This window comes from Etheostoma spectabile, chromosome 24 (genome assembly GCF_008692095.1).
Source record: "Etheostoma spectabile isolate EspeVRDwgs_2016 chromosome 24, UIUC_Espe_1.0, whole genome shotgun sequence".
NCBI lineage: Eukaryota > Metazoa > Chordata > Actinopteri > Perciformes > Percidae > Etheostoma > Etheostoma spectabile.
The window spans coordinates 3476974-3490486 of NC_045756.1; the positions used below are offsets into that span (position 1 = coordinate 3476974).

The 13513-nt window shown below is 43.3% G+C and overlaps 2 protein-coding genes across 2 annotated transcripts in view; both read left to right on the plus strand.

Annotated features, from left to right (window-relative positions):
- Nucleotides 1-2324: 2324 nt before the first annotated feature.
- On the plus strand, nt 2325-8112 carry lig4 (ligase IV, DNA, ATP-dependent). Its single transcript, XM_032506128.1, has 3 exons — nt 2325-2419; nt 3650-5723; nt 6509-8112. The coding sequence occupies exons 2-3, from the start codon at nt 3658-3660 to the stop codon at nt 7176-7178; spliced, it is 2736 nt and encodes a 911-aa protein (XP_032362019.1). The 5' UTR covers nt 2325-2419; nt 3650-3657; the 3' UTR covers nt 7179-8112.
- A 4170-nt stretch (nt 8113-12282) lies between these two features.
- The window catches only part of nalf1a (NALCN channel auxiliary factor 1a), a 31383-nt gene continuing 30152 nt past the window's right edge, over nt 12283-13513 (plus strand). The window contains exon 1 of the mRNA XM_032506172.1: nt 12283-13484. Coding sequence (XP_032362063.1) covers nt 12798-13484 — 687 coding nt within the window. The 5' untranslated portion in view covers nt 12283-12797. The remainder of the gene's footprint in view (nt 13485-13513) is intronic.

Here is a 13513-nt window from a genome sequence, read left to right on the forward strand (position 1 = left end):
GCCCCTTCCTCCTCCTCCTCCTCCTCCTCCTCTCTCTCAGTCCAAGCGCCAGCTGATGCATGCCACGGAAGCAGTGACATCAGTTGTTTACTGTCTTGTAAAAGGCCGCTAGTTGCAGTGCAGCAGCACATCCAGCAGGGCTTATGTAACTCCACTGCCTGCTGCATGACAGCATGGCTGTGACAGCAGAGTGTGTGTGTGTGTGTGTGTGTGTGTGTTGGGGGTACCTGTACATAGACATACATCATATACATTATAAGCAGCCAGTCAGTAGCTTTTCTCTCCACTGCACTGCATTTTGTGTGACGTGAAAACACAGCCTATTCACCGCTGGTGCTACTCCTTCACTACACATATCCCAGGATCCTCCACTGCAGCAACAGCAGCAGCAGACAAGTAAACAACCCTGGCTGGCCTGTGACTCAGGGCTCAGAGCCATGCAGATCCCCTTGCAAAGACACAGCTCGCCCCCTGTTGGCAGCAGGAAACAATGAACAACACCAAATTTGTGTTGCTGATTACATAAGCGAGGACCCAGGGTCTCTTTTATTTTCAGATCCAAATGAAGTCCTTCTACTAGACCGGAGGTCTTCAATTCTCACATAAGCATCACATTGGCTGAATGTACTTTGATGAAATGATGTTTAAACTAGAATGGATTAAAATCCATAGTGAAATCTACATAATTAATATTACCTGTGATAAAGTCATGATGACCATCATTCTATTATTTATTTATTAAGTTATATGGAAACCTCATGTAGATCCTCTCCCCTACTTTCCTATAAGCTAGTATAAAGATGATTTAGAAATATCTACTTGCTTAGTGATGTTTGTGTGTATATCTGTGTGTGTGTGTGTGTGTGTGTGTGTGTGTGTGTGTGTGTTCCTTAAAGCTTTTTGTTTAAGAAAAAACATCCAATGTACAAGCTGTTCATTTCCTATCTTTAGCGTTCTGTATCCATTTTAGCGTTCAAACAAATGACCAGTGACACGCTTTATCAATCCCTGTAGGGAAATCTTACCCTACAGGGAAGGATTTGTCTGTGTGTTATCTCACTCACACACAGACACACACAGACACACACACACACACACACACACACACACACACACACACACACACACACACACACACACACACACACACACACACACACACACACACACACACACACACACTAGTACACTAGTCATATAAATATGTCCCTCCCTTTAACAAAAACAAGTATCAGTATTTGTGGAATCTAAGTTGGTACTTTTGATTGGGAGCATGACATTACTGGCATGATGTTGCATTACTTTACAAGTGGCAACATGTACATGGCAATACACGAGCTGTCACCTAAAGGCTTAACTATCAAAACAAGTCTATAATAGAAACTAAGCTTGGGTTTAAAAGTTGTGTCCAAACAGGCAACAACTATGTTTGGGTAGCCATAAATGAGCGAGTCAGTGACATCTCAGCAATGGAAACAACTAGTATGTTCTCGCCAAATATGTAGATCATACTAAGTCATAAGTCAAGCTTGTTTTGTCCACACTGAACATCTGGTTAGTGCCCAGTAATGAGGTTTTGTTGGACAGGGACCAAAAACCAGGACCGTTCACCTGTATTATGCATTCATGCTCCCTAAACAGATTATACTATATATTTTTTTAAAGTTGTTACACTAAAATGATCCAAGCCCATCTGGCTTAACATCATAATCACCATTGCTGATTATTGTCAGGACAACGTTGCATTAAAGACGAAGGAGGTTTTATTTCTGCTACCTGCTACCAGAGGACTATGATCCAAACATGACCAAAATAATCGTTAGCAAAGAAAAATAATAATAATAATAATAATAATTTTTTTTTTTTTTACTACCAGCTTACTGCTGGCTCACTGGCCACAGACCACGATGGTAAACAACCTGAGCACTGCAGCGTCTCCCTGTGCCCTCTGCTGGTGAATGCAAGGGCAACACGTGCATGTCCAGAGGAGGGAATGTAATAGTTTCTCAAGATTATGTTTTCATCTGACAATAGATCACAAAAAGTCCACTAATTGCTACATTAATACAACATGAACACAACATCACAAATACATCACAATGGGTATAAAATAACAGAGAAGAAGGTTCAGCTAAATAATAATAATAATAATACGATAAATAATAAGACAATTCAGATTAAATATGCAACAAGTGATGCCTGTTAAGTGTGAAATGTGAGCACGAGATTTTAGTCGATGATTTTAAGTTTCAAAACAAAAAAAATCAACACTGTCGGGCAACAATAGTTCCGCTCTTGTTTCCAGGGGACTGTTTTCATTGCAGCTCCCTGCTCGGAGGACTAGGAAGTGTGTTGAGCATGTAGCTCAGTGAGCACGTCCGGTTGTTCCACCACCTTCTCTGGTGAATCACAAGAGCAGGTAACGTTAAAATCGGGTATATTTAGTTATTTTCTTAATATTTATTGTTGCTTTTCATCCAATTGAGATGGAGAAGACTTCCTATTTCGACGGTCTGTTTTTTAAGACGAAAGTGCGACGAACATGAAACGCTTAATTCCTTTAATTATGGGGGGTGTTTTAGCTGTCATTGAAAAATCACAAAATTGCTTTTCAAAATTACCATTTCTGCCAGCAAATGCACGTAACGTATTTCGACAGTCTGCGATCTACACAGACGTCACATGACAACAGATACTTTTATTTTGAAAACGAACCAGCAGCTTTCGGTTTATAACCGCAGCACGCATGTTCATGTAAATAGGTTTTAAACGCACGATTAGGAGCGAATAACCAGTACGAGATGCTTTACTTCCATACATGTTAGCGTAGTATTGCATGTAATACTTTCCACCCCGTTTAGTTAAATATTGGCCTTCAGTTTAGTTCTTGTTCTTGTTTAAGTCTGTCTGCTGCGTGTCAAAATAAAAGCTCCTGTTGGTTCGAGACATGTCAGAACATGTTGAAGTTTGACCAATGAGGATCAGTAATTCGAAAAAAGTAGTAAGTGAAATAGTAAAAAAGTAATAAAATGTTTTAAGTGAATTGGTTAATATGCACTTTATAAACACTTTGCTTCTAAATCATTGATTTCAGTTTTGTATTGTACTTTATTATTCATTCTTTAGTACAGAGAATGCAGCTTAGGGCTAAGTAGGCTAACTATTGGCATCATATGTTATATATAGGGCACATTCAGGCTCTCTATACTCGTTCACCCCTGCCTTATTCTCCGTTTTAAGTAAAGTATCATAACGCACCAAGGTTGATTAAGGATGGGCCTCTTGTTTGACAAAACAGAACTGTGATTTTCTTACATATTTCAATGTTTGCCATAAATACTTTTTATCTTTCACATTTAGACCATGATAGGACACTAAAATGTCCCTTTGAAAACACAACCAATAATAATAAAGTCAATATAATTAAAAGATGCAATTAACCATTCTTTCCAAAATCAATTAAGATGCTGGTTATTTTCTTGATTAGGAGATTACGCATTTAGTCTCTAAAATGTCAGAAAATAGTGAAAAATCCCCATCAAAGATGAATCTCTTATCACAGTTGCCGATTGTTTTTCAGTCAATCGAATAATTCATTCATTTATTTCAACTAACTGTCTTTTCTTTCTGTCGTTGACGTGTATTTCAGATTCCACCATGGAGGGAACTTCCAAAAGCGCTGCTGCAGGTCAGCCCTCTGTTGCTGCTCAGGTTCCTTTCCTTCATCTTTGTACCACGTTAGAGAAAATCCAGAAGTCTAAACTCCGCCCAGATAAATCCAAAATCCTTAAGGATTTCATTGAGTCGTGGAGAAAGTTCCATTCTGCCCTCCACAAAGACAACCCTAAAACAACAGACTCTTTCTACCCATCTATGCGCCTCCTAGTCCCTTCCTTCGAACGAGAGCGTATGGCGTATGGCATCAAAGAAAGCATGTTAGCTAAACTGTATATTGACGTATTAGGCCTCCCAAAGAATGGCCCTGAGGCCAATAAACTGTTGAACTACCGTGCTCCCACTACATCCCAGGGAGAAGCTGGAGACTTTGCCGGCATGGCGTACTTTGTGCTGAAGAAACGGTGCACCGGCGAAGGAAACCTCAGCGTCAAAGAAGTCAATGACTTTCTGGACTCGGTGGCTATCAACAATGCTAGCAAGCAGAAGGACCTTGTGAAAAAGAGTCTGCTGCACCTCATCACCCAGAGCTCGGCTCTCGAGCAAAAGTGGCTCATCAGAATGATTCTGAAGGACATGAAGCTTGGGATCAGCAAAGAAACCGTTCTCCAAGTCTTCCACCCAGACGCGCCTGAGCTCTATAACGTCAACACAGACTTAAACAAGGTCTGCCAGCAGCTCCACAACCCCTCTGTGTCTTTGAGCGATGTTTCAATCGGACTCTTCTCTGCTTTTAAGCCTATGTTGGCGGCTGTGGCGAACATCCGCAGTGTGGAGAAACAGATGGGAAGCAGCCCTTTTTACATTCAGACCAAGCTGGATGGAGAGCGTATACAGCTGCACAAAGATGGGGATGTGTACAAGTACTTCACCCGAAATGCTTTTGAATACACCCAGCAGTTTGGAGGATCCCCACTGGAGGGCTCACTGACACCTTACATCCACAATAATTTTAAAAGCCACATTGTGAACTGTATCCTCGATGGTGAGATGATGGCGTACAACCCGACCACAGACACCTTCATGCAGAAAGGGAGCAAATTCGACATCAAGAGACTCATGGACGACTCTGAGTTACAGACGTGCTTCTGCGTGTTTGACGTGTTGTTGGTCAATGACCAGAAGCTTGGCAAGGAAACGCTGAAGAAGCGCTACGAGACCCTTCAGACAGTCTTCAATCCAGTCAAGGGAAGGCTACACCTGGTGTCAAAGACGGATGCCAGAACCATGCAGGAGGTGGTGAATGCCCTGAATGACGCCATTGACAGCAGAGAAGAGGGAATCATGGTGAAGGATCCTCTGTCCATCTACAAACCCGACAAGCGGGGGGAGGGATGGCTGAAAATAAAGCCAGAATATGTGGATGGATTAATGGATGAGCTGGACCTGCTGATTGTTGGCGGCTACTGGGGTAAAGGGAGGCGGGGTGGTATGATGTCCCACTTTTTATGCGCCGTTGCCGAAGCTCCAAAGCCCGGCGAGAAACCTTCGGTTTTCCACACACTCTGCCGCATCGGCTCTGGCTACACCATGAAGGAGTTGTATGACCTCGGGTTAAAGCTTGCCAAGCACTGGAAAGTCTATCGGAGAAATGACCCACCAGCATCCATCTTGTGTGGAACAGAGAAACCAGAGGTTTACATCGAACCCTGCAACTCGGTCATCCTCCAGGTCAGGGCGGCTGAAATAGTCGGAAGCGACATGTATAAAACCAACTGCACCCTGCGCTTCCCTAGGATCGAGAAGATCCGCGAGGACAAGGAGTGGCACCAGTGCATGACCCTGGCAGAGCTGGATCAGTTCCGCGGTAAGGCGTCGGGGAAACTCGCCTCGCGCCACCTTCACATCGATGGTGACGAACCGGAAAAAAAGAAGAAGCGCACACAGCTAGCCAAACCCAAGAAGGTGATCGGGATCATCGACCACTTTAAGTCCCAAGACCTAACCAGGGTAACTAAGGAGACGGATATGTTCGAGGATGTGGAGTTTTGTATCCTGAACGGCACAGAGGATAACCCCAAGGCTGAGCTGGAAAAGGGCGTGGCCAGGTAACATGACAAAAAAGCCTTTTTGTGTTAGTTGTGCTTAGTCAAAGTCAACGTCGTTTGGCTCAGTGATGATATGTGTCTACAGCTAGCTAGCATTAGCCACCGTACGCTACTGGTCATAGCAAGTAATGGTGTAGCAGCAAAACCCCTGACAGGGCTTTCTCACATAGAGGAATTTTTGGCACTCCCCAAAGAGGTTTTAGCCAGCCCCAAAATGATAAGAATAGAGAAAAACATCCATTAAACAAGCAGATCATGAACTTGAATATGAGCACTAATTTCTGTTTAATCTCCAGAGCCGGCCTATACCAGACTAGCCCAGGGATTCATTTATAAACTATAATTTTTAAACCAGTTTTGTCAATTTGGGTTTATTTATTTAGCATAATATACATTTTGTATATCAATTTGTCAGAAATAACGCCATATTGCATAGACATTTGTCAAATAAGGTAACGTAGACTCATTACTCATTGGCTGTATGCGGAACGTTCCCCCCCCCCCCCACACACACACACACACACACACACACACACACACACACACACACACACACACACACACACACACACACACACACACACACACACCAACCAAAAGGCCTATTCTGAGCCAGGAAAAACCCTGCCTGAGTGGAGTGTATTGATTTAAACAATGGTGCATTTTATTTCTCCTGACTTTATTACCTTAATTGTGTGATTTCTTCTTTCAAAAGTCCCATTGTCACACTTTAAAGTGTCCTTAATTATACAAATAACTGATTACTGGTGTCATCTTCTCATTAGTTGTGGAGGTGTCGTGGTTCAAAACGCAGGACGGGACACCTACTGCGTGATTGCCGGCGTGGAGAACATGCGCGTGAAGAACTTGATTTTGTCCGACCAGCATGACGTGGTGTGGGCCACCTGGCTGCTCGAGTGCCTTAGTCAGAAGGAAGTGGTCCCATGGCAACCACGCCACATGATCCACATGTCGCCCTCGACCAGGGAGCACTTCGCCAAGGAGTACGACAGCTACGGGGACAGCTACTTTGTGGACACCGACGGGCAGCAGCTGCGGGAGGTGTTTGGTCGGATCAGCGACGCGCAGGCGTCCGCAGCGGTGAACATCAGCCAGGTGGAGCAGCGCTGTGGGTGGGGGGATCTTCCCACCAGCATGTTCAGACCCTTCCAGGTTTACATGGACAGCTACGCCGACATAGGAGACCCTAAAACCGCCATCCCTGCCACCTGCTTGGACATCAGGGCGCTGGAGTTTTGCTACCATGGAGGGAAGGTGGTGCAGAAGTTAGAGGAAGGAGTCACTCATGTCATCATCACAGAGGAAACAAGACTCCTGGGTTTAAGGACTCTGAGGCGCTGCTTTAGGAGGAAGTTCAAGATCGTAAGAGACTCCTGGGTGACCGATTCAATCTCAGCAGGGCATCTGATGAATGACACTGACTACTTAGTTTAAAGGTTCTTCTGGTGACACAGAGAACTCCTTGTAGAGTTGAAGGGCTGCATGAGATGAGGAAAATATGCAATAACCACATTACTAATGATAAATAACAGCTATTAAAACGTGCTCATGCTTTTAGTATACTGCTAAAATACAACAAACATGCTCGTCGATTTAAAAAAAAGTAAAAAGAAATTAGTTTTTTCATTTAAACAAATTAAACTGAACAACAAAGGCACCATAAAAAAAGACTACTAGTTACATTTTAAAGTGCAGTTTTATACTAATACTCTCTTTGAATTTACAAAAAACCCTGAATGACTTTTGCAATGTGTCGCAGTTTATATTACAATAAAAAATAAAATAATTTGTTGTGCAGCCCAGATAGCATTTTAATTAAATTCCAGTATGATTGGCAATAAATTGAGTAACAGTTGAAAACAGTTAAAATCCCTGCTAAGGGGCGGATAAGCGGATAGGCCAACGGTAAAGTCCAGAAGGCAATGGTTGGTTTCTAAATTATTAGATTTTGAAAAGAGCTTTTAGAGTTGTATTATAAATGTTTATTTAAATCTAGGAGCTGAGTAGGAAATCTTCCACCATAATAGTCTAAAGTAGGCCTCTTGTTATTTTTTAACTTTAGGATTGCACTTACATAACATTGGGAAACTTGAATGATCTAAATTGAAGCAGCGGAGGCCCGGATATCATGACTTTTAGTTTCCATTACGAGTCAGTGACCAAAAACATTGAATACCACATGTTCCATAATGCAGCTGGATAGTGTCTCACATTAGACCTCCCTTGCCTAGCAAAGGCCTACTCCCAAACCCAAACCTCCACTTTGCTATGCCTCCTTTTGTGATTCATGCCTTAATGCTTTTATGTCTGTTTTATCACATGTTAAGCACAACTCTAATAAATATATCTTGAACTGGTTTAAAAATAATGTACTGTTGTGACTGGACTCTTTTGGAGAATTTAAAGGTCCCACGGAATGAAAATGTCACTTTGAATTTTTTTAACATTACTATGCGTTCCCCCAGCCTGCCTATGGTCCCCCATTGGCTAGAAATGGTGATAGGTGTAAACCAAGCCCTGGGTATACTGCTCTGCCTTTGAGAAAATGAAAGCTCAGATGGGCCGATCTGGAATCTTGCCCCTTATGATGTCATTAGGGGAAAGGTTACCTCCCCTTTCTCTGCTTTGCCCACCCAGAGAATTTGGCCCACCCATGAGAGAGAGAGAGACATCATGGCTTTCAAACGAGCAAAGTGGTAGTTGGTCAAGCCCCCCCCCCCCCCCCCCCCCCCCCCCCCCCCCCCCCCTCCAAAGCTGCAGACTCAGAAATGGCACATACTAAGGAAAGCTCTTTGTGGGACTGGCTCTAGTGGCTGGAATTCTGCACAAAGGTTGAATTTCAAAAATAAAAAGACTTCAGATCCAGTATTAGGGGACCACTAAGGTCTATATAAAAGCATCCAAAAAGCACCATGTCAAAAAACATTTAAAACAAATGGTTAAATTACGTTGAAACGAGCGTCTGTGTGAGGCGGTGGCCTTTGCCTCAGCCCTTCAGCACACTGAGCCTGCAGAGAGAGACAGAGGGACACCACAGGGCTACGTTAAAACTGGTTCAGCTCAAGGCTCTCCAACAGAGATGTGGCCATGTTTTCCTGTCTTCAAAAATGTCACCAATGCCCCTTGGGACTCAGGGATATGTTATAACCTTCATAACCATCGTCTGGGGTGCAGGTAGCTGCTGGGCATTGTTGTGCGTAAATGCCGCATGGATACGTTTTCAAAGTAAAAGTGATGAGGTACCTGTTCTCAATCATATACTGTGAATAATAGCTGTCTTTGACATGTAGTGTTCCCTGTAGGGTTTGTCATTTTGTTAAACAGATTAATTAAAAGTCCACCTTTGAGAAAACAAAGCATCAAATAGTTGAGAACAAAGTGATCTTCATTACTGGTTTAAAAAAAGAAGAAGACGTGCCTCAGTAAGCACTCTGTAACCTATCGCCCACGCTGGACTATTTCCAGGTGATGTTGAGTGAGTGTTTGACTGACAGGCCTTAATTAGAGGTATTCAACTAGTGCTTATTCCCGTGTGGCTTTGTTTGTATGATGCGTCGCGTTCCTGCAGCACAACTGTTGGTCTTGAATACTCTATCTGCTGGTCCATCAGGATCTGGAAATGAAAACAGCAACCAGCCGCTGAAAGCTAGAATAGCAGAAATACCATGCCGGCCTAATGGGATAAATGCCCTAATTAGGCTGGCTTTAGCTATCAGAGCGATGGTACCAGCGAGGACGCTTGACACAAGCAGAAACAAATGGTTTGGAAGCAGCCCCTAGACAACCAGCGGATATAAATGAGCCCCTGCAGAGACCGAACAGAGGCTCATGGCTGCAGAGGAGGGTTGTCTGCAGCAATTAGCACAGCCCACCCTTAATGAAGCAATTTAATCAAAACAACAGACAATCCAGCTCCGTCTTGTGCCTTGTAAATAATTGGTCATAAAGGCCATACATATATATATATATGTATCTGACCAATATTAAGCTCTGGTAAACTAGTCATTGTTGAAATGTCTATTAGATGTTCAAAGCAGTGTGGTCGGTGATAAGAGGAGTAAGAGAGATTGCCTTTTCCAAACTGTGGAGGAGAGGAACCACTTGTGATAACTGACTGGACAAAGATTAAACAAATTACATGTAAAGTGTTGATTTGTGAGATTTAGAGATGCTCGTAGGTTACTTTCAGGCAGAGGTGACTGTTTGCCTCTGCTTCCAGTCTCTAGGAGAAGCTCAGCTAACCGTCTCCTGGCTCTACTGTATACAGACATGACAGTGGCATCGATCTTCTCATCTATCTATCAGTCTTCTCATCTATCTATCAGTCTTCTCATCTATCAATCTTCTCATCTATCTATTAATCTTCTCATCTATCTATCAATCTTCTTATCTATCAATCTTCTCATCTATCTATCAATCTTCTCATCTATCTATCAATCTTCTCATCTATCAATCTTCTCATCTATCTATCAATCTTCTCATCTATCTATCAATCTTCTCATCTATCTATCAATCTTCTCATCTATCTATCAATCTTCTCATCTATCTATCAATCTTCTCATCTATCTATCAATCTTCTCATCCATTATCAATTCTTCTCATACTATTAATCTTTTTTATCTTCCCCAATTCATCTATCTATAGCTCATCTATCTATCAATCTTCTCATCTACATCAATCTTCTATTTCTAGTAATCTTCTCATCTATCTATCAATCTTCTCATCTATCTATCAATCTTCTCATCTATCTATCAATCTTCTCATCTCTCTATCAATCTTCTCATCTCTCTATCAATCTTCTCATCTCTCTATCAATCTAAGTCCCTAAAATTTCCATACTAAAAAAATTGGTTCCTGTCCTGACCTATTAGATTCATCTTGTGGCCCCTTGTGGGGCTCCTGACCCCCAGGTTGGGAACAAAGATAACTTTAGGAAAAAATAAAAGCAGGTAAACTGTTCACTGTGATGGATTACCTATCTCATGTAGCTACATGTAAGACTTGGCAGGTGGATTTTTTAAAATCAATTTTACGAAAATAAATGAAAGCAAGTTGTCATCAGGAATACACACTCTGAGATATAAAAGACAACAGCAGTCTGTGCTTTGATATTTGGTGGCTGTATTATAAAGTACACTGGATTTCAAATGGGATAAAGCCTGCAGAAGCATCGGAATTGTCCTTTAAAAGGAAACAGGCTCCCTTCTTTTGATAGGAGCATCTTGCCTGGGCTGAAACCAGGTGAGTAGCCTACCAACCGGACTGCTACAGTGTCAAGACCACTACAGTAGTGGCTAAAAAAAGGCTGTTAGGGGAAATTTTCAAAATGAAACATTTATAAAACTCTGGGCCCAGCTGTTCCATGTCTACTGTAGGACTACAGCTGCATGCTTTTACTTTTAGTCGTTGTGTTTTCCTTTTCTTCTCCTTTTTTTTGTACTATAGACCGAGTTATATAGTTGAGATAATAGTTATTATGGAGACTGACATCATAAGCTTTCATTTTGAAGTATAAAACCAACATTTCTGTTGACATTTTAACGGGCTCTTCTGGACTTGACGCACCCTAGTACCGAGGAATGCGGTGACTGCGATGCGCGCGCATAACGTCAGAGATTGAGAAGTCTGTCAAGGTAGCAAGATTAGATAGCACAGTGCCGGATGTTGGGCGAATTGACCTTCAAACTAAAATGCAACAGCATCTAAAACAGCAAGCATTTGTACAAAATGTAGGCAAAATAGTAGGCTATGTGAAATGTGATTTTGTTTCGGTTCAAAACGCAGCAAACATTATTATCATTATTATTATTATTGAGCTGGACAGTATACAAATGTAAAGGTACCATTTTATGGCCACCCTATTTTGTCTAAGAAATCTTTAAAATGAAAATAAAACAACTAAATTGCCCTTTAAGCAAACGAGGAGCTGGACCAACCTAGATCAAAGATCATCGTATGGGGTCACAGTGCCACATGTATGTTTAATATTGAACGTGATTTATAAAATGCTAGCAATTATTATTTTAATAGTGTTGTATTCTATGCAAAAATATGTACAAAGGCTTAAGGCTGCCCTACATGTTATTGTAGGCCCAGTTTAATACGCAACTTAATTTGCACACATTTTAACACCATTTTTGCGATGTAGTAGGGGGTCCCTGCTCCATCTCTCTTTCAGTCAACGAGTCCTTTATATGTGTTGAAGACCCCTGTTCAAGATCACTGATTCCTAAACTGGGGGCCATGACCCCCAAGGGGTCTCAAGTTTGTAGCCCTGGGTATCATAAGAGGGTTTTGTTGCATACAGTTGTGCTTATATTCCTCATGTGTCTAACTCGAACTTCTTCCACTGTGAAATAATGTATAGTGTCACCTTCAACTGAAAGAAATCCCAGTAGTAGACAACAAATTTATTTAAACAACAATTTTTGAATCAGACAGAGGTAGCTGTAGCACAATACCACGTCAACGTGTGACCTTTATATTGAAAAGCACAACCGGAAGTGCTGCTGGCTATTGTTGCTGACTTCATGCAGCTTCCTGCAAACATACACCGTCGCTTGGCGAACATGGCGGCAACTTGACAACGGCAGCGAGAAGAAGACGGTGTGGGCTTGAAAAAGAAAAGAGGTCTGTCAGCTTACAGGCTGTAGGCCCATCCGCCGACACAAAGGCAGACAGCTTCGCCATGTTGGAAGAGGATAGCGCCCTTGTCCCTGCACGACCGAGGCCAGGGAAAACGTAAACGCGTCGGTGAGTGTTTCTAAAAACGGAGTCTAGGCTACGCAGAGGAGCGGAGCGGCGCGGAGCTCAGGGCGGGCGGGAGGACAGCGGCTTCACCGGTCAGCCATGGAGGATGCGGCCCGTGGTCGCCAGCGTCTAATTTCCCATCCGGCCCACGCTCATTTTAATGGGAATTACCGCTGATCGCAAAGGCAAGCCGGGACAACCCACCACCTGACATTTGAGGGGAAGAAAACGCGAAGCGGACCCCACGTCAATGACTGTTGCGGCAGAGGAGCCCCCACGGTGGAGTCGGCCGGTTCCCAAAATATGACCAGGGGTGCTGGGACGTGTTGGCAGCAAGAAGATGACGACGGCTTCCAAATCTGGCTAGAGCCCCCCCGTGACAACCAAAAGCCATTCACCGACTCAGAGAGGGCGCAGAGATGGCGACTGTCCTTGGCATCCCTCTTGTTCTTAACCATCCTCCTCTCTGATCACCTGTGGTTCTGCGCCGAGGCCAAACTGGCCCGGACCCGGGTCAAGTTCGCATCCTCCCACCTTCTCTCCCCCCAGACCCACTCAGCACACAGCAGCCTCAGAGGAAACCCAGATGCTATTTTTATAGGAAACTCTACCAAACATTTGTGGCGGCTTGAAACTTGCCACCAGGATAGTTTATCTAAAAACTGCTTTACTTTCGCAGATGCCGACCATTTGTGCGGGGGCCTTTCCGACAAAGAGGGGACGCGGGCTGTAAATATGAGCGATTTGTACCTTTCCTTTTGTAACTCCTACTCTCTGCTGGATTTGTTTTACGGGTCGAGAAGTCCGGACAATTTAAACTGCAGCCTCGACGTGCTCAGCGATGGCGACACAACCAGATGCAGCCTGTGCGTCCAGGCGTACCAGCGCTACGACCAGCACGCCCAGGAGAAGTACGAGGACTTTGAGCTCCTGACTCAGAAATATGAGCCGGGGGCATATTCAGTGAGGACGTGCATGGAGCAGTGCAAGGTAGGCTGCATACGGGAAGGGGGAAAGGG